This window comes from Pelophylax lessonae (assembly GCF_965119305.1).
Source record: "Pelophylax lessonae genome assembly, chromosome: 4".
Classification (NCBI taxonomy): Eukaryota; Metazoa; Chordata; class Amphibia; order Anura; family Ranidae; genus Pelophylax; species Pelophylax lessonae.
Genome location: NC_138771.1, coordinates 138,936,324 through 138,958,846, shown reverse-complemented (window position 1 = coordinate 138,958,846; position 22,523 = coordinate 138,936,324). Strand labels below are relative to the sequence as shown.

General features: G+C 39.7%; 1 protein-coding gene across 1 annotated transcript in view; it reads right to left on the bottom strand.

Moving 5' to 3' along the window:
- The window catches only part of SLC28A1 (solute carrier family 28 member 1), a 105,726-nt gene that overhangs the window by 51,381 nt on the left and 31,822 nt on the right, over positions 1-22,523 (bottom strand). Inside the window, exons 2-3 of the mRNA XM_082256712.1 lie at positions 15,349-15,401; positions 6,005-6,075 (exon numbers count right to left, since the gene is read on the bottom strand). Of these exons, the coding sequence (XP_082112838.1) occupies positions 6,005-6,075; positions 15,349-15,399 (122 nt within the window). The 5' untranslated portion in view covers positions 15,400-15,401. The remainder of the gene's footprint in view (positions 1-6,004; positions 6,076-15,348; positions 15,402-22,523) is intronic.

Below are 22,523 nucleotides of genomic sequence, written 5' to 3'. Positions count from 1 at the left end.
GACTAAATCAGGGGTGGGGAACCTTTTTTCTGCCAAGGGCCATTAGGGTATTTATAAAACCATTCGGGGGCCGTACAAAATTATCACCTTAAAAATTAGCCTGTTATATTTGGTCAAACATTTAATTATCTCACCCCTAATGTGATGGCTGCAACTGGTTCTCTTTGGTGAAGTGTGTGATGTTAGCTGGTATTGATGATGTTGCTACTCACAACTGGATTTCCAGGTTTGCATCGGTCAGTCTGGAGCGCAGACGACTTTTTTGTGGTGGTAAGTTTTGAAAAGAACTACTGGCAGGTACTGCTGGTGGGTATAGCTGGCTGGTACTGCTGGTGGGTACAGCTGGCTCAGGCTGGTACTGCTGGCTTGTACTGTGCTGTGAGTACTGCTGGATGGTACTGCTGGCTTGTACTGTGCTGTGAGTACTGCTGGATGGTACTGCTGGCTCAGGCTAATACTGCTGTGGGTACTGCTGACTCAGGCTGGTACTGTGCTGTAGGTACTGCTGGCTGGTACTGATGGCTGGTACTGCGCTGTGGGTACTGCTGGCTCAGGCTGGTACTGCTGGCATGTACTGCTGGCTGGTATTGCTGTAGGTACTGCTGGCTGGTACTGTTGTATGTACTGCTGACTCTGGCTGGTACTGCTGGTACTGCTGTGTATACTGCTGGCTCTGGCTGGTACTGCTGTGTGTGCTGCTGGCGGGAAATGCTGGCTAGGAGAAGTGTAGCAGAGCCATGCTGGAGGAAGAGGTGATGTTTTCTGTATTGGTCAGAGGCGGAGTGCATTTGATATCAGTCCACCTGTGACTCACTCAGACTGTCATAACGGAGCAGGAACTATACAGGAAGCATCGGCTCCATTCTGACAGATCAGCTGAGAGACACAGACTCAGCTGCATGGGGGGCCGCACAAGATGACTTCGGGGGCCGCATACGGCCCCCGAACCATAGGTTCCCCACCCCTGGACTAAATGCAGCTAGCCGCAGCCGAACTTTAAGATATAAATTCAATCACTGCAAAGCATAACATGCTTGCAGATGCATTTAGAAATTAGCTCTAAACACATCTAAACGCATACATTTTGATGTGAAATAAATAGGATTATATAATCCTACAAGTGTGAAGAATTTGCTCGTTATAAAGCTAAAACATAGCCTGAAAGTTCTAGATCACTAAATAATTATTAACCACGCTCTCACTTCCACAAATTTACTATTCTGCTCCAGTAAAATTGTGTTTAAAGTGATTAACACAACCATTCTAATTATAGTGTCCTTTAAAAATCCCAAGTGAGTCCAAAAAGCACTGCAGTAGTTCCACAATGACAGAAGGCTTGTACACACTATAGGAAAATCGGGGCGAACATTTTCATCCAAAGAATTTTCGTACGATTTTCGTATAGTGTGTACACAACTTTCTACTGCCGATTCAGAATTCCTGTATGAAAATTCTTGAAGGGACAAACTCCAAAATGTTTCTTGTACAGGAAAAAAAGAATTATTTTCATTCAATGTGTATCGTTTTCGTACAATTTTTGTACAAGAAAGATCAGAAAATAAAGAATGCGCATAATCAGAAAAAATAAACAACAATAAAAAGTCTTTGTCATACGAGAATTTTTGTACTAATTTTTGTTCATCAGTTCCGATTTGCTGTGAAACAACGAGGAAAATCAGACGATCATTCACCCGATTTTCTTATAATTTGTACCCCACTTTAGAGTCTCCTCTTCACCAACATACAAGCACACCTCCCACTCACAGGAACTTTGTGACCCCTATTACAGGCAGTCAAAAACAGCATTGGGTATCTGATGAATTTGCTCATATTATTCCACTGTTCTAAATGTCAAAGGAACATCTCAGGCTGGACCATCAGCCTCACATAGTCTCATATCTGCAGTATATCCAAATTTTATTTAAAATAAGGTTTGAATGCTGTGATTTCTCTTGTGACACTGTTAGTGAGTTTTTAACCTTATTTTAAATAAAATTTGGATATACTGCACTATGAGAGGCTTCTCTTTTACCTCCCTCCTTGAGCAAGATCTGGCATGAGAATTTAAAGGCGCAGGAGCGCTGCTACTGACGGTCCGACCTGAGATGTTCCAGGCAGAACAGTGAAATAATGCAAGTGAAATTATCACGCACACGAGCCGAATGTCGGGTAGCATCGGCCAGTTCAAAAAAAATTGGCTGACATTCGGCCCATGTGTATGGCAGCCGGACCGACAGAATGTACGAGCATGCTGGAAAACCAGCAGCCAACCGACTTCTGATCAGCACTCTCAGCCAATGGCTGGGAGCGCTGATCGGAGTTTTCTGGCTAGGGGGTCAGGGGGTCGTCTCCCTGTCAGAACACAACAGCTAAAGCCTGGGAGATCTCTGTACTAACGTTGGATCGTTAGTACAGTGGCTCCAACTGGAGCTGACAGGTTTTTCGAGGCTTTAGGGGGTGATTTACTAAAACTGGAGAGTGCAAAATCTGGTGCAGCTATGCATGGTAGCCAATCAGCTTCTAAATCCAGCTTGTTCAATTAAGCCTTGGCAAAACCGGGTGCAGCTGTGCAGAGTAAGCATTCAGCTTACAGGTTCTTTTTGTCAAGGCTTAATTGAACAAGCTGGATTTAGAAGCTGATTGGCTACCATGCATAGCTGCACCAGATTTTGCACTCTCCAGTTTTAGTAAATCAATCCCTTTATGTTTACAAACAGCGGCAGGGGATTCATCATTTAGACCTAGTTCACACTAGTGCGATGGCAGACAGTGCATGCGATTCGCACCGCATTGCTGTGCAGATCACATTCAATGTCTGTATGATGAAAATTCAGCCATACAAACTCGTGCAAGACCCATTTTTGTCCGCACCACAATCGGATTGCATGGCTGCTTACACCCATGCCATCTGATTATGCAAATCGCGCTGCAATTTTCAAACTGATTGTGAGGAGTCGTTAACCTAACATACACTTTGCAATAAATTTGCATGAACAGGTTACAATTTTGATGCGGTGCGAATTTGCAGTGAATTCGCTGTGAATTTTGTTAAACTTTCAGTGCGAAATAGAAATACAATTTTTATTATTACAGGTCAAGAATTGTGAACTTTGAGGCCCCCATTGACCTTGCTACATATTGAGTCAAAACTCTTTCAGTTTGAAACACACATTGCGTCCATTGTTTGAGATGGTTTTGTTTGCCTGTACGTTGAGATGAGAAGCTGTGTCATCTACCCCCGAAAGGAAATTGTGTTGGTTAAACTTTGAATAAGAGAAACCAGAAAGATCATAAAACTTTGTTCGGCCATGAGACATTTATCACACAATGGGCGAAACTCAATTTCGGGATAACACCTGTGTTCAATCACCTACCAGCAAATAAGCCATTGTCTAAATCATGAGAGGACAAACAAAACTGTTTGGACAAAGACTAGAATCTGTCATTTATTTACCTAAACACAAACAGGGGGATAAAGTTGTTGAAATCTACACGGAGTCACATAAACATTGTCACTTAGATTGATGAGAACTGCAAATCTCAAAATTAATTTCAGAAAATCATAAATTGATATCTTTGCCCCATCATATACAAAAGGTGTTATGGAACTATGATGTTATGACAACCTCCTACTGAGAAGTACATTATATTCTATCATATAGTAGTGTCAAAGGGTCAGAAATTTCGCCCATATTTTATAATCCAGTCCCCATATCATGAATGTACTGTTGTTAACATAATAATGCCTAAATGGATAATATTCTGATCAGAAGTAACCATGTATAGGACAAGTTACATATACAAGCTGTTGTGTATCAATATATATATAACCGTATATTTTTCGATATAATTCTTACTGCTACTAATTGAAGTCTTGGGTTAAAGAGTAAAATCCAATATATATATATTACATAAGAGATATTAAATATGAGAATGGTGGTATCCAGATTAATCTTTATTCAGATACCTGGTGGATTAAATGGACATGTCATAGATGAGAGCATGATTACATTTATGTTTTTTTTATAATAGTCTTAAATGGAGAAATTTTTAATTAATTTTAATATGCTGGTTAACCAAGAGGTGTCACCCTATGACATCACCAGTTAATGAATAAGATGTTCCAACCAATAGGAATAATGTTCCTCCCACTGGGTTTGGCTTATGATAATTTTTACTGCCCTTTTGTTCAACACAAAATAAAAAGAAACCAGAGATGTAATAAGAGAACACAACAGACACACACAAGACACAAGACACATCACACTTACAACATACACACTACTAACAACCATGCATAGACTCATCTACACAGACGCCATCTTGGTCCACCATGTATCTGAACCTTTGAGGGACGCCAAAAGAAGCTCCTCCCTAATTGGCCACCATCTTGGAAATGCAGCCATCTTAAAGGAACCTGGTAACTACTATTCTAAGCTAAGCGGCCATTTTAAATATGGTAATTATGCCTTGCTGTTATTTGATTATTATTCAATATTGTTTATGTACTTCCTTAAATGTTTTACATTTCCTATTTAAAGGGTAACGAAAGTACAATCCCAGCCGTATAAACCATATGTAGATTTTTCTCTAAAGAGATGATTTTTGTTTTTATAACATTTTTTAATATCAGATTAAGCGCATTATTTGCAATTTTACGTCTTCCGTTTTGCATGGCTTATTCTCACTTCATCTGCAGTGGAATGACTTTCGGCCATGTGATTCGCAGACTATTGTGGTCTGATTATATAGAATATTAATGTATGGTTCATACTACACCTGGGAAAAACATAATCTTGTTTTATTTTACTTCATCGTTTAGCTAAATATCACATTGCATTTATCGTTTTAAGTTGGTATTTTATGTAAGGTTATCTCTTTGTGTCACTCAAGTATGATCATTTATGGTGAAAATATGTCTTGCGAATAAATATTCTTATATATATATTCCCTACTGTAGACTGCTTCACTAAGATTGGTATATGCTTTTAAAAAGAAATTAACTGATATAAAAAAAAGAACTTGGGAAAATTGCGTGGTATACTATGAGTGTCTGAACAAAATTAATTGGGTTTTTTTTCTTAGATATTAAATTATTTGCCGTCATCGGCTGGAGGCACTGCGTCATAATTTTATTGATAGTTCAGACACCGCCTTTTAGTAATAAATTAAAAATAGTCAAATTTTATACCAAAACGCACAACAATTTGCACCGCATCTAGTGTGAACCGGGTGAAGGTAGCAGTGCCGCTGCTAAATGACAGATTCTAGCCAGCTTCTGTTTGTCAACAAGTTCTGTAATTTAGCAGTAGTATCAATACTGCCTGCAAATGACAGAGTTCTGCCAGTTTCTATTTGTAAACAAAGGGGCTGGCGATCCGAGGTTCGGTCAATGACATCTCACAAGATCTTCGCTGCTGGGCTTACATTCTAGCATTTATGATGGGAGTAGCAGTACATAAAGGTTGTGAAGCATGATGGGACAGTGTGTTGGTGGGTCAACTTTGTTGGGTATCACTCATTGTGATAGATGTGGATCTATACTGGATGCCTTGGCTGACACTGGATTTACATTAGAGGACAGCCTTTATTTTATTTTATATATGTTTTTTATTCAGTACTGTGGACGTTTTTTTTAAAATATGATTCCTTTTTTCTTGTGAATTAGTAACAAGGAGTAATGTGTACTCTCTACTGATTCACATAGGCTGGGGGTGGTATGTGAGGGGAGCATATCGGCATGGATGTCTACACAAGAGAGGCTTTTGGCTTTTACAGACAAGTAATATGCATAAAATGCATTAAATGCACATTCAATTGAATGGGAAGAGAGGTAAAAGGAAACGTGAGTATGTTCTGCCTGAGCAGGGGCATTTAAGTGCTTTGGGCGAAGTACAGGTTGAAGGCCAGGCTTTTCTGGCACTTTTGTTTACAAGTTTAAATCAGTATGTTTTGCTAGAAAATGACTTATAATCCCCAAACATTATACTATTTTTTTGCTCACCTTACAAAATTTCTTGATCTGCTGATACCTACATCATCATAAAGATCTGCTGGTTTTTGATACTCTTGCTCCTTAAAAAATACAATCGATATGCATTATTTAGAGAAGACATAAATGACTGACTGTACAGCTGATGAACAACGTATTTTACCAATACAGTAAACCCCCCTCCATCGCGGTGGTTACGTTCCGGACCCACCCGCGAAAAGTGAAAATCCACGAAATAGAAAGACCCTATTTAAATACACTCTAGGCATGTTTTTAAAACTTTCACTGTACTTTTAAAAGCATTTTAGGTCTTTAAATACACTTTTAAAACAATAGAAACACATTTAAACACATAAAATAGAAACACATTTAAACACATAAAAGATACTGAGAGCAAGTGCAATGGAAAACACAAAAATATTTAATTAATAATGATTTAGTTAGTAAAATAATATTAATAGGTCTACTGAAAAAAAACGCAATATACCGGGACCGCAAAAACTGAACTGTGATAATAACGGGGGTTTACTGTAATATTATAGCAGCATATAATGTATACCTTAATTAAGCAGTCCATCCACATCCACACTGCACATTTAAGTGTACAAAGTAGACATTTTTCTTACTGGTTCACATATAGTTACTAAGGCTCCATTCACACATTTTTTTTTAATTGTAATTTTTATTAGTTTCAAACGATTTACAAAACACTTAAAAAAAAAGATAGAAAAAAATATATCCTTATTTCCCCCCCTAATTTCCACCCCCAACCCCTCAATTCTCCCAATAAATTTGCAGACTTCCACAGTGTCCTGCTCAACTTATATCTGACGCTAGTATGTCCTCCTAAAGTTAATTTCCCTAATTTTCCCAAATTCGTATGTAATCCCTGGTTGTTTTAAAATCTTTCAATTTTTTCCGCTTCATTAAGTAACTGTCAACACGTTGTTCATCTCTGCTACACATGAATTCCATATTGTATATGTATTCAACTCTCCCACACCATTCCCTAACATTGGGGGCTTAAAATTCCAACCATCTTTTTGGGATTGTCCCTTTTGCAAAATTAGGCAGATTTGGAACTATTGAGTTACTATAAAATTTTCGTGGTCTGTTAGTTTTATGAAAAAAACAATCCCAAGGATAAGGTAACTTCTTTGCCTGTAATTTGGTTAATAAAATATTGTATCCTTAACCAAAATACCTGGATCTGGCTCTATTCACACTTGAGTGACCCTACCATGTGGCATTTTTAGCACCTTTTTTGTTTTTTAGTCCATTTTTGGGGTTGCACCATTGATTTAAGTAGCAATGGGGTTGCACCATTGAATTGAGTAGAAGCTCATTTACCAAATTTTGGCATTGAGCCAAACATGTTTTGTGTCAGACATTTTTGCTTGTTTTTTGTGCACTTGCAGAAACATGGGCAGAAGCGTTTATTTCTGTCTCTATTTCTGCTATGCTCAAGTGTGAACAGGGTCTAGATTATAATACCATTTTCTAGTTTTGATAATTTTGCCTTTTAAATGTACAATCAACATACACTTTTCATTGGAAATCTGGTTTCATTACAGAAAAGAACAAGGGAAATATTGACCAATTATTTAACACCTGTAGATATAACTAAATGGTCTAGTCTTTTAGTCTTATTAGCAACTCATAGAAAGTTATAAAACAAATACAATTCAAAGGCTTAAAATGTCTGTTTATCTATTGCGCTATTAATTCTTAGATCATTATAAATATCAGATGAATTTTTAAAAGGTTCTTCCATAAGAATACAATTAACATTTGTTATTTAGAGTATAACTATAGGCAAAAAATTTTTGGGGGATAGAGCAAGGGAGGGTAATAACACTTTTCAGATTTGTTTTCGCCATCTGTATCCCATTGGGGAGATTTCCCTTCACTTCCTGTTCCAAAGCCAAACAAGAAGTAGGAGGATCGCTGCAAATTGAGGGAATCCCTTGGGATAGAGAGGGTGCAACAGGGGCACAGACAGCAATAAAAAATGACATCTGTTCTAATCGTTCTCCACTCTATCCAAATCTAAAAAAAAAAAAAGTTTTGCCCTAAATTATACTTTAAGTTAGGAAGAATTTAACTAAACTCAAAAAACTCTCAAAATAATACAAACAGAAATACATACAGTACAAATACAGTATCTCACAAAAGTGAGTACACCCATAACATTTTTGTAAATATTTTATTATATCTTTTCATGTGACAACACTGAAGAAATTGCACTTTGCTACAATGTAAAGTAGTGAGTGTACAGCTTGCATAACAGTGTAAATTTGCTGTCCCCTCAAAATAACTCAACACACAGCCGTTAATGTCTAAACCACTGGCAACAAAAGTGAGTACAGCCCTAAGTGAAAATGTATAAATTGGGCCCAAAATGTCAATATTTTGTGTGGCCACCAATATTTTCCAGCACTGCCTTAACCCTCTTGAGCATAGAGTTCACCAGAGCTTCACAGGTTGCCACTGGAGTGCTCTTCCACTCCTCCATTATGACATCACGGAGCTGGTGGATGTTAGAGACCTTGCACTGCTCCACCTTCCGTTTGAGGATGCCCCACAGATGCTCAATAGGGTTTAGGTCTGGAGACACGCTTGGCCAGTCCATCACCTTTACCCTCAGTTTCTTTAGCAAGGCAGTGGTCGTTTTGGAAGTGTGTTTGGGGTTGTTATCATATTGGAATACTGCCCTGCAGCCCAGTCTCTGAAGGGAGGGGATCATGCTCTGCTTCCATATGTGACAGTACATGTTGGCATTCATGGTTCCCTCAATGAACTGTAGCTCCCCAGTGCCAGCAACACTCATGCAGCCCCAGACCATGACACTCCCACCACCATACTTGACTGTAGGCAAGACATACTTGTCTTTGTACTCCTCACCTGGTTGCCACCACACACGCTTGAGACCATCTGAACCAAATAAGTTTATCTTGGTCTCATCAGACCACAGGACATGGTTCCATTAATTGTCTTCAGCAAACTCTTTGCGGGCTTTCTTGTGCATCATCTTTAGAAGAGGCTTCCTTCTGGGACAACAGCCATGCAGACCAATTTGATGCAGTGTGCGGCATATGGTCTGAGCACTGACAGGCTGACCCCCCCACCTCTGCAGCAATGCTGGCAGCACTCATACATCTATTTCCCAAAGACAACCTCTGGATATGATGCTAAGCACGTACACTCAACTTCTTTGGTTGAAAATGGCGAGGCCTGTTCTGAGTGGAACCTGTCCTCTTAAACCAAAGTATGGTCTTGACCACCACGCTGCAGCTCACTTTCAGGGTCTTGGCAATCTTCTTATAGCCTAGGAAATCTTTATGTAATGCAAAAATTCTTTTTTTCTGATTCTCAAAGAGTTTTTTGCCCAAAGGGGCCATGTTGAACTTCCAGTGACCAGTATGAGTGAGTGAGAGAGATAACACCAAATGTACCACACCTGCTCCCCATTCACACCTAATACCTTGTAACACTAACAAGTCACATGACACCGGGGAGGAAAAATGGCTATTTGGGCCCAATTTGGACATTTTCACTTAGGGTGTACTCACTTTTGTTGCCAGCGGTTTAGACATTAATGGCTGTGTGTTGAGTTATTTTGAGGGGACAACAAATTTACACTGTTATACAAGCTGTACACTCACTACTTTACATTGTAGGAAAGTGTCATTTCTTCAGTGTTGTCACATGAAAAGATAGAATAAAATATTTACAAAAATGTGAGTGGTGTACTCATTTTTGTGAGATACTGTACATGCTCAAATTAACTAGTCAGAAAATGAATTGAATAAATTGTAAATACACATGGAACAAATGCAAAGATACTACACACCTAGTTGTGCAATTTGACCTTACAAAGTCCATATACCCATACCTAATTATAAAAAAAGACGTAGATGGTTTTCATTCTTTTTTCATTATTTGCCTTTTTTTCTTGAATTACTAACTAACTAAAAGCTTTCATTGTTCCTTTTTTTCCAGCATGTCATGGGTGAACAGATTTGACACATTTTAATGTGTGCTACCCTCTTTTTTATTACCGTCTATGATGATCATTACTATACCTCTTGCTTCCTTGTTTTCCTTTATATAAGTTAATAGATGATGATTTATTTATGTTACTCGGTTAAAAAGTGTTGAGACATTTGCACAGTTCCTTCCAAAGAGCACCAATCCCTGTCCTGCTAAGGAGCTCACATACTAATGTCCATTTGGCTGTCATGCAGACACACAGTTATCAGTTATGCTGCACAGCTAGGCAATTCACAGAACAGAAGCAATGAGACAAAGTTACTATAACAATAAAACATTTCCAATAAAAAATAATCCCAAAATTTTAGGCCAATATGTATGCTACTACATATTTTTGGTAACAAAAAATCCCAATGAGTGTAAATTGATTTGTCTGCGCAAAAGTTATCGTGCATACAAACTAGGGAAAAGATTTATGTCATTTTTATTTATTTATTTATTTATTTTTACTAGGAATGGCGGCGATTAGCGTTTTTTAGCCGGACTGCAACATTGCTGCGGACAGATCAGACACCTAACTGACATTTTATGACACTTTTGGGGGGGACCAGTGACATTACTACAGTAATCAGTGCTAAAAATATGCACTGTTACTGTACTAATGGCACTGTCAGGGAAGGGGTTAACTCCAGAGGCGATCAAAGGGTTAAATGTGTCGCTACGGGGTGCTTTTTAACTCTGTGGGGGATGGGCTTGCTGCATGAACACAGAGACCTGTGTTCCTAAATAAGAGGAACACAGGATACCTGTGTTCATTACTGACAGAACAGTGGTCTGCCGTGTATACAATGGCATACCACCGTTCTGTCTCCACGGGGAGCGATTGCGGGTGCCATACGTCGTTTTGTGAGACAGAGCCGACCTGGCGCAGTAAAGCTATGGCGGCTGGTCGGCAAGTGGTTAAATAGCAAGGCTTGGTTAAAATCTACCAGAGACACAGACTGGGGCTTTTCTACAATAGTTAATATACTGCAGAGGATAGAGTAGTGTAAAATTAGCCAGAAGCAGGACAGTTTTAATAAAAAGCTGGCATTAACTCTCTAAAGCTCAACCGGTTAAGCAGGGACCAGCCAAATTTTGATCAGTGTGAAGCTTTCCCTGCTCATCAGAAATCAATTCTGACAGTGGCAGGTCCCGCTGTCAAAATACATGTATAAATAAATGTCTTAGAAGGACGCATTTTTCTATCTACCTTGTATGTGTGGATGGAGGAATCTGTTCATTTTTTAGGCTGAAAGCAAAAGGGAACTGTCTATGGCTGGCATAATTTTTTTTTTATCTATGGGAAGAGGGAGTCAGGTAAATGTAGGTAATATAATGTGAGGCGGTTTAAGTGCACACTGCTTTTGTACTTAGGTTTTTCAAACAATGAAGTGGCAGCTCCAAGAACAGATAGTCAGTAGCAAGTGATCTCTATGCTTTGCACACCTCAAACTTAAAAAAAAAGGCCCATGAACATAAAATTTAAAACAATTAAAAGCACCAATGAAACAAAAAAAAAAAACACACTTTTTTCAAAGGAAAACCTTGCAGAAAATAAAGCAGCTTAGGCTAAAAAAGGCCCTATTAACATACAATAAACCCCAATATACCTCCAAAATAGGTGCAAAACAGTTTTACCTAAAATAAAGCCCCCATCATCATAAAATAATGAACAATATACCTCTCAAAATACATTAAAATTCCAAAGTCTCCCATCTCCTTGAAACAAAAGCCCCAATTATTTTTAATGGGAATGGGAAAAAATATTGCTGTTGATGGGACAGTAGCCAAACGTAACCACTGACTGACCTCAAATAAACCAGTAAGCCAACAATCAGAATTAAAGTACACTTTCTTAACTGACCCTATTCTTTCCCTGAGTCATTTCTCAGCTTTCCATATAGCATCTTCCAAACATTGACTTATAGGTATGATTTACTAAAAATGGAGAGTGCAAAATCTGGTGCAGCTCTGCATAGAAACCAATCAGCTTACAGGTTTTATTATCAAAGCCTAATTGAACAAGCTGAAGTTATTCACTGATTGGCTAGTATGCACAGTTACACCAGATTCTGAGTACTCCAGTTTTAAGAAATCTCCCCTATGTCTGCTCTGTACCCCAATGCCACTCTTTTATATTGCGGGGGCTAGTTTATACAAATGCCCCCTTTTTGGCCCTTCTAAGCCTGGTGACCATAGTTCAAAAGCCATGCATTGCATTACGGTTTAAAAATTCTCCCAGGCAAATATGCCTGGGACCATAAAACCCAAACCTGCAGGATTCGCCTTAAATTCATGGTAACAATGAACCCAGACCTCATCCAAACACATAACCACTTTTCAATTTGTTTGCATTTTTAGTGAAAATCTGATTCGTCTACAGCTAAATCTGCTGTGATACTTTGCATAATTCATAGGAAAAGATTAAAGCACTTTGTTACTTAACACTATTGTAGCAACTGAAAAAAAGTTATATAAAAGAAAAAGTAGCTGGGCTGTAAAGTAGGGGCATATGGCCCAAAAGAGACCAGTCTGCAATGTCTGTAATGTCTGCTTTAAAATACGCAGATATGCACCAATCTAGGCAAACAATGTGATATAGTAAAATACACAATTGGCTATTATGTTCTCTTTCTAGCCATTAAGTGATGGTTTGGAGCATTGTATGTGAGGAGTAAAGTGTTGCATAATACACATGTACCTAAAATGTTTCTGTTTAATTTCCCACACACTCTCTTTCTCTATATGTTACTCGAACACCCAAAATATTATCTAATTTGGATAGGTGTAGTTAAAAGTTAGGCTGTAATGTTTTTTTTCGGCTGTGTGCGTCTTTGCAGGGGAGCTTCACCCTCGCTGTCTATCTTGGTGACCATTGTCAATGGGGCTGAAAGAGGGAGAAAATCCATAATTTTTAGTTGTCACTGGAGCATGATTATGGGCAATGTCTTCTCCATTTGCTCCATCAACAACTGTCTAAGAAAGTCTGTAAAGTTTTTTATGAATCCAGCCATGGTATAGCTTGTAGTAGTAAGTTATATTTATTTTAGATAAGCTTTGAAACATCTTCAGCATTACAGAACTGATCCAGTTGAATGTGACTAACTACTATCAGCTGTCTGAAGCTGGCTATACACAGAGAATATTTCGGATAGTTCATCAGGCCCTTTCGGTTCCCTACCACTCAACATCCCTCAATTGAAAAACTGAAGGAGCCAGGTGGAAGATTGTCAGTGGAAAAGAGCCTGCATTCAATCAAAAGCAGGTTCAGGTATTTTGAAAGTTTAAGAAGTAAAGCAAGGGCTAAACACATTGGGCACATATTTAGTTATTAATAAGGTTCTACAGTATAATTGGCATGCTAGAATTAGCCTATAGAAAAAGAAGACATTGGTATATTGTCGTCATCAGCTCAATTAATGTGAGGTTCCTGGCTAACAGTGAGTAAGGGGGAAAACTGACCGAGTGGGAGTGGAACTATATCGCATCAAATCTTGAAAAATTCCAGAATTAGGGTGAACTTGCACTGAAATGTTTCTAATGTGCACTGGAACTTTAATTGAAGTAACTAATCAGAATTCTCTTGGCTAAAATCCAATCATTACAAGATGGATCCTTATGTTCCTATAGAAAACATAAGGATCCCTATAGGAACATAAGGTTCCTATAGTATAAGATCGATTCTTTTAGGGTACTAAAGAATATGAATTAGTGTCGAATAATTGCATATAAATATTTACATACAGTGATAAAATGTATTTTACTCATGGGTCATGGTGGATACAAGCATTTATGTAACGTGATTGACTAATACAGTAAAAATGGCCTAAAACCATTTGAAATTTTAACCTGACTAGGAAAAAATATGTTGCACAGGTGTATCTTTATTAATTACATATTACTCCTGGGAAGCCTTTTTTTACCATACTATATACACTTTAACCACTTGCCGACCGCTCACATTGAGCGTACTGCGGCAAAGTGGTTCATTATCGTCCAGCGACGTAGGTCTACGTCGCTGGACTCCTTCTCTCGTGGGCTGTATTCAGTCCCAGCAGGAGCCCGGCCAGGGGAGGAGCGGCGGTCTTCCCCAATCGTCGGGGATCGAGTGTGGAGATCCGCCCGCTTGTGTAAACAAAGCGGGCGGATCTCCTAAGTGACAGGCAGTGACAGATTGCAGGATTCAGCATAGCTGAACCTGCGACCTGTGCCTGTGTCACACAGTCCCCTCAACCCACACACGTCAGTAAGCACCAGGCATACATTAACCCCTTGATCACCAATAAAAGTTAACCCCTTCCCTGCCAGTGTCATTTTTACAGTAACAGTGCATATTTATAGCACTGATTACTGTATTAATGTCACTAGTACCCCCAAAAGTGTAAAAAATGTCAGTCAAGGGTCCGATCTGTCTGCCGCAATGTCGCAGTCCCAAAAAATCGCAGATCGCCGCTAGATCGCCGCCATTACTAGTTAAAAAAAAAACAATAAAAATGATATAAATTTCCCGTAGTTAGTAGCTGCGATAACTTTTACGCAAACCAATCAAAATACGCTTATTGCTGTTTTTTTTTACCAAAAATATGTAGCAGAAAACAAATTGGCCTAAAATGTTAAAAAATTTAGATTTTTAAATTTTTTGGGGGGAATTTCTTATAAAAAAAATGTGAAAAATATTGTTATTTTTTCAAAATTGTCGCTCTTTTTTTGTTTATAGTGCAAAAAGTAAAAATCGCACAGGTGGTCAAATACCACCAAAATAAAGCTGTATTTGTGGGGAAAAAAGGACATAAATTTAATATGGGTACAGCATCGCACGACCACGCAATTGTCCGTTAAAATAATGTAGTGCCGAATCGCAAAATATGGCCTGGTCAGGAATGGGATAAAATCTTCCAGTCTTAAAGCTGTTAAAAATACGCTCATTGAGAATTTTTTTGTCAAAGACATGTAGCTAAATACATTTAGGCCTAAATATATGACAAAAATTTTATATATTGGATATTTTTTAACTGTCAAAGTAGAAAAATATTGTTATTTTTTCAAAATTGTCGCATTTTTTTATTAATATCGCAAAAAATTAAAAGCACAGAGGTGATCAACTACCACCAAAAGAAAGCTCTGTTTGTGGGAAAAAAAGGACGTAAATTTTGTTTGGGTACTGCGTTGCATGACCGCGCAATTGTCAGTTAAAGTTGCCGAATCGTAAAAAGTGGCCTGGACGTAAAGCAGGACAATCCTCCGGTGGTAAAGTGGTTAAAGAAAATTTGTTGTAAGACTATCTAAATAATTTCCTATACATATAATGCACATTACCTTACCTCTTCATAAAAAGCCTCATTTGGAATCCCCTGTTTTTCTGACATTTCCATCTCTGTTCAGGAAAAAAAGTATCATTAATTGACTGCAATATTCATATTGGTTATATTAAAATTGTCTGTGTGGATTTTACAAAATAAACAATAACAGTATAACAATGAAAAACAATTAAACAAGATGAGAAATATGCTTCCTACAAGAGTTTACCATTGCACCCCATTCACACATGAAGATTAGCTTTGTGCCCCATGCAGATTCATCTTTTCCCAGCATGAGGATGCACAGGTGTTGCATGCGTCCCTATGCCAGTGTCCCATTGTTTTCTAGGGCGATGCACCAACACAGCCCTTTGTCCCAATATGACATGTGGGTGCATGCAGGTAGTGGGCCCTGAACTCACCCCGTGTGCAAAAATGCAATAATGTAGAGCAAAATAGGAAAGCATTTTCATAACTAAAAAGTGATTATGAAAGCTATAAGAGAATGTCTGACAATTACTCCTCGTTTGTAAAACAGAGGAGTATATTCAAGAACTAAATAACTTTATTGCTTTTAGCCAACAAAGACACGTTGCTTCCAGGTGGCCAAGTCATGCACAGATGACAAGATATCACAATAGCATAAAACTACACCCTGGTATTCTTCTTTCTGCAAGCTATTTAGGAGCTCTTCCAGATCACTAAAGTCCCATGCACAGTGATCATCACTAACATCCTCACTGATAACAACCCATGCTAAAACCGAAGAAGCTTAAGTGGAAATGTACTGCTTATCCTTAGGTAGACGTTAGATGACGTCCTGGACTTTAAATGGTGATATCTTAAAGATGCCTGTAGCTTTTTTTTCAGCCAGTGATTCCCTCGCATTTAAAACCTATCATAGCAGGCTCCAGTGCTTCTCTGGTTTCTCCCGTGCAAACGGGCGGTTTACCATAGAGCTGGCCGTGGACCAGATGGTCCCCGACCATCTCTATAACCCTTGGAGGCTGAATGCGACATCATGTATATACACATAATATTTATATATATATGGAGATACTCTATAGAATATGCTCTTAATACCTAGATTTATGGTGTTTTCGTCTAGTACTGAATGTGGGAACCTCTTGTTGAGGGTTGAAGAGATATTCCCCACGGGCTCCCCAGGCTACTTACCACTAACCACTATACAGTATCACACAGGTGATCTCTTTTATTCTTTATATACAGTAATTAAAAATGAACCTTATCATAGATGTTGGTCACCATCTTCCTATGAATTTCTTGCAATGGATGGAGTCTTTAAGAATTTCTAATACTTTGTGTTGCTCTACAACGAGATATCAGATAAAATGTGATGTGCTGTTAATTATCAACTGTTGAATGTCTCATATGTAAAAAATCTTCTTTTTATAATGTTACAGTACTTAACAGGTTCTGAAGCCCTGACAAAGCGGGTCAAACCGGGAAATGCATTGGCTATATGCAAAAAATAGATCTGAAGTTTAGAACAACATCATTCTGGACAATTAGTTTGTTAATTTGTTGTTTTATTTTAAAACAAACATTTATGTAATGTTTTGAATAAAAATGTGTGACGTTTTTATAACTATCTGACCAATTAAGTGGTTAATAATCCCCAAGAGGTGCATGGAAAGTCCCAAACAATTTTGAATTCTTATATTTACTAACATCATGTGTGTGTAAATCCTGAATCCAGCTCACCAAATTAACTTAACACCTCTTAAGACTGGTCACAATGAGATTTATAGATCCCTAGTCTTCACCTAGACTGAAACTATCTGCTACTCCATTCTCTCCTGCAACACCTTAACACCAGCTATTAGATACCACCATCTCCATCAATGGTGAAGGAGTACCTGTAATGACGAGGCCTGAAACAACTGATATGCCAGACCTTGCTAAGTACAAGAGTCGCAGAGAACAAATTAATACATACCTTATGAAGTTTAACGATCACCAAGAGTACTACAGAAGCTGGGGATTCACATTTAGGCCAGTAGTCCAGGACCCTAACATCTCACATTTGCAAGACTGTGATCTACTGATCAGGTGGCTAGGACTTCATTTGTCATACTGTTAGGGGACTTAAACTAAGACTCTCAATATCCATGAAACAGACAAAGGCCCCATTCTGACAAGGGAGAAATTTGAACAAACCTACAGCAGCCCTGAAGCAATAGTTTTAGGTTGGTACACACTGTCAGTTTTTTTTCTTTGTTCAACCATGGTCTTTGCATTCGGTCACAGGGACCCCTCCCCCCACCAGAATACACTGATCAGCGCTCACAGCTTTTGGCTGCAAGCGCTGATCAGATCCTGGTTTTCAGCTTGTTCCACCGACAAAAGCTGGATGATAGACAGACATCCGCTGGGTAGACAGCTGTTCACATTGACCAAAAGTCAGCCAGTTCCTGCTGAACTGGCCAATTTTCCCAGCTTTATTCAAAAGATTACAGGACTTTCTGAAAATTTCCAAAAAAGACAATCAGATACTCCAGGAAATAAGTGATCTTCTTTTTGAGCTTGAAATCACTTAGGAAAGCCCACATCTACCAGGTCTTAGCTACTTAAACACTGTGCAACTATTAACCGTGTTGTAGCTAGTATCCACGAAATATGGACAGCGGAGGATTCTAAGTAAAAGGAGCAGCAATGTCTTACCATTTTCAGTTTTTCTTAAAGTTCATCAAACACTTAAACTAGATACACATTATACAATTTTTGTTGTTCAATTTCCCTTTGAATTACATTCAACTATGTCGTGCAAGGGCCTGCCATACAAACTGAAAGTGTTTAGGATTGACCTCATATCATATGGCTTTGGTAAATCTAAAGGAAAGTTGTACACGAAAATTGTATAAAAATTGTATAGTGTGTAGCCAGCTATAGCCAGAGCAAGAAGGATCCAAGCTTCTCAATAATTGAACAGTCCTAGGCCCCAACAAGAGAAAACCAAACCAACATTTACACAGACTCTTGTCTCCATTAGAAAGACAGGGCCTATACCCTCTATCAGCAGCAACAGCGAAACAAGGAAAAACAATGCGCATAGTGTTAACCTGGTTGTAGCTAGTATCAATGAAAAATAGGCAACTGAGGATTCCAAGTACAAGGAGTAGCAATGTCAAATGTCCCTCTTACTCTTTTCACCTTTTCTTAATGTTCATCAAAGACTTAGCCAAAGCAAAAAAGATTCAAGCTTCTCAATAATTTGCAAGCAAGGGTAGGGTGGTGGTTGTTTGTCATGTCTTCCATCTTCCCCTCCTCATTGGCCGTCAAGCAAGAGTCACATGAGAGGCCTACTCCGGGGTGAGTTCTTCTGGGCTATGCTATGCACCTTGTACAGGATCACTTTACTACACATAGGGTACCTTTGCTCTTGCTCTAAGAACCAGCCACCGTCTCCTTGTGAAATCAACTCTCACCCGAATAAAGGGTTGTCATTACAACAGCAGAATCATCTGTGACACATGTCAAATCTCAGTGGAGTGCGTGCATTGATCCCCAGTGCCCTGCTCTCAATGGCACCTTCAGATGGTCTCGAACTTGGGTAAATAAAGCCCACCAGGTGCCAAAGATAATTCCAAAGTAGTGCAGTATTCTATTAAAATATGATTTAAAACCAAATTTAAACAATTGTGACGTACTAGAAAGTTTGCCCTGATGTGTTTAATCTAATCGGATGTTATCAAGGGGGTCACACAGAGCCAATGTCCACATCCACTTGTCCAGTGTTTTCAACTACTTATCCCCAGTTGCAGAATGGGGCTCGCCATGCATTCTGCGCTGGTTCCAAATGAGCTATTAACTCTTGAACGTCCATACCTCTGTACAGTATGGGAACCTCTGAAGTGCAAATCCACTCCCTTTGCTCTAGGAGACAGACCCCTGGCAGAAGGAGTTTGTTACACTTCCGTTACCGCAAGTAACTACTTACACTATATTACCAAAAGTATTGGAATGCCTGCCTTTACACGCACTTTATTGGCATCCCAGTCTTAATCTGTAGGATTTGATATTGAGTTGGCCTACACTTTACAGCTATAACAGCTTCAGCTCTTCTGAGAAGGCTGTCCACAAGGTTTAGGAGTGTGTCTATGGGAATGTTTGACCATTCTTCCAGAAGCGCTTTGCTTTGTGCACTGGTCCAAACCATTTGATGAAGGAGGATAATGGTGTGGGGTTGTTTTTCAGGGGTTTGGCTTGGCCTCTTAGTTCCAGTGAAGGGAACACTTACGGCGTCAGCATACCAAGACATTTTGGACAATTTCATCCTCCCAACTTTGTGGGAACAGTTTGGGATGGCCCCTTCCTGTTCCAGCATGACTGCACACCACTGCACAAAGCAAGGTCCATAAAGACATGGATGAGCAACTTTGGGGTGCAGGAACTTGACTGGCTTGTACAAAGTCCTGACCTTAACCTAATAAAACCCTTTTGGGATGAATTAGAGATGAGACTGCGAGCCAGGCCTTCTTGTCCAACATCAGTACCTGACCTCACAAATGTGCTTCTCGAAGACACACTCCTAAACCTTGTGGTCAGTCTTCCCAGAAGAGTAGAAGCTGTTATAGCTGCAAAGGGTGGGCCAACTCAATATTGAACACTATAGACTAAGACTGGGATTACATTAAATTTCATGTGCGTGTAAAGGCCGGTATACTAATACTTTTGGTAATATAGTTTATGACTTTACACTACTCCACTCCACACTGATGTCTTTATACCCCAATGTGTTAAGACCCACTCAGTGAACTATCTGTGTGTGTGTGACAGTTACTCGCAATACACCTCTTTTAGTATCTTCAGACCAGGCAAGGACAACATTTCAATATCTTACTTAGAAAAAGTGCAAAAATGAACATTCCACAGTCCAACATACAAGAACAGGATTTTCCTACGCCCCTTCTCCTAACTACAGAATTGTGCTGCCCCGGCATACCTGCAAAGGTGAAGTCCAAGCAATTACAATCCTTCAGAGGCACTCTCATGTAGATGCAAGTCCTTCAGAGGCATGCTCCAGTGCTATTGTCTTCGAGGCAAACCCCAAGTTCAGATGGCTTTGCATCCAGGTGATGTTAGATGGTCTCCTTCTGCTCCTCGCAGATATCATTCTCTCTCCACTACTGGCACTCGCTCTCTCTCTCTTACTACCTCTCCTGGGGTACTCTGGATGGAAACCATTCCTCTGCCCCCCTCTTAACATCATCCATCTCTTCTTCTTCTCTTTTCTATCCTACTCTGCCTCGGGCCACCATCCCTTTTATATTACACAGTACCAATGGGCCGGACTCAGAGCAGAACCCGCCAAAAAAGACCAAAGACCTGGGAAAGGTATTATTCCTACCATCCTGGCTGGGACAGCACCTATCTAGCTATTCCAGTCTGCTTACATCCCCCCCCCCCCCCAAATGAAAGCCATCTCGACAGAGTCAAAACAGGCCAAGCACCATTTTACGTAATGGCAACAGTAATACAATAAAGTGCATTTAACAAGCATAACACTATGACAACAATTCAAACATACAGTAGTTGTCTGGATTGGACAGAAAGACAGGAACTCCTGAGGTGGAGTGGTGACCTTGGACTCGATGCTCAATACGGCAGCCATCAGGCTTAAATATCTCCACACAGTCCATGTAGATATGGCATCTGGTGTTTTAGTATTTGTAGAGGCGTTGAAAATCTGCCTCCACATAATTATTCTGCTTGGCAGAGTTCTGCATGTGCTCAGGGACAAACACTTTCCCCCACACGGCTCTGCTGTAAATATTTGGCCTTTCATCCTCCAACTGCAAAAACAACTATCTAGGCATACTGTACAGTATCCCGCAAAAGTGAGTACACCCCTCACATTTTTATTAATATTTTATTATATCTTTTCATGTGACAACACTGAAGAAATGACACTTTGCTACAATGTAAAGTAGTGAGTGTACAGCTTGTATAACAGTGTAAATGTGCTGTCCCCTCAAAATAACTCAACACAGCCATTAATGTCTAAACCGCTGGCAACAAAAATGAGTACACCCCTAATTGAAAATGTCAAAATTGGAACCAAAGTGTCAATATTTTGTGTGGCCACCATTATTTTCCAGCACTGCCTTAACTCTTTTGGGCATGGAGTTCACCAGAGCTTCACAGGTTGCCACTGGAGTCCTCTTCGACCCCTCCATGACAATATCACAGAGCTGGTGAAAGTTAGAGACCTTGCACTCCCACACCTTGCGTTTGAGGATGCCCCACAAATGCTCAATAGGGTTTAGGTCTGGAGACATGCATGGCCAGTCCATCACCTTTACCCTCAGCTTCTTTAGCAAGGCAGTGGTCATCTTGGAGGTGTGTTTGGGGTCGTTATCTTGTTGGAATATTGCCCTGTTGGCCAGTCCCAGAAGGGAGGGGATCATGCTTTGCTTCAGTAGGTCAAAATCATGCTTCTGCTAAAAAGAGACATCCGAAAAGAGTACATACATTTCTGAATAGTTCAATGAGGGTATTGACTGTGCACACTCCCAAAGGACTGACCTAGTTTGGGTGATTATTGGTGCAGTTTGTTCCAGTAAGAAGCAAATTTGAATGGATAAGTTCGTCTTTTAAAAAAAGAATAAATGCACATTTTTTTTTTTTTTCAGGTAAAAAATTTGCTTTTTTTTTTTTTTTTTTTTTTTTAGGAGCCTATAAAGCATTGCTGCAGCAATCAGCAGATCACTGATGCCATGCAGGTCTCCTACAGACTGTCAGGCCCCTTTCACATGGGCTTTCCGATCTGGTCCGCCTGAAAAAGGCAAACCTGATCGGATGCTCCATGTACCTCTATGGAGCAGTGGATGTCGGCGGAGACATCTCCACTGACACCCGCTGCTATCTGATCCGATCCTGCCCGTGAAATCTGGATGGATGGAAACCCTATTTTCCATCCATCTGGAGGATTGGATGAAGGTGGTCCATTTTCACCCGATCTCTCATAGAGGATAGCGGGGCTCTGACAGCTTCATCTCTGCAAAGTAAGCGGAGACGGAGCTGTCATCCGCCTGCTCAGCGGGGATCAGCGGATCAATCCCCACTGAGAAAAACGGAGTCCGTCGAGCGCACCGCTTGTGTGAAAGGACCCTCAGTGTACGCTGTCTGCGCGTACCTCGTACCATCAAGGGGATGCAGGGGCGGGTACATTTGTA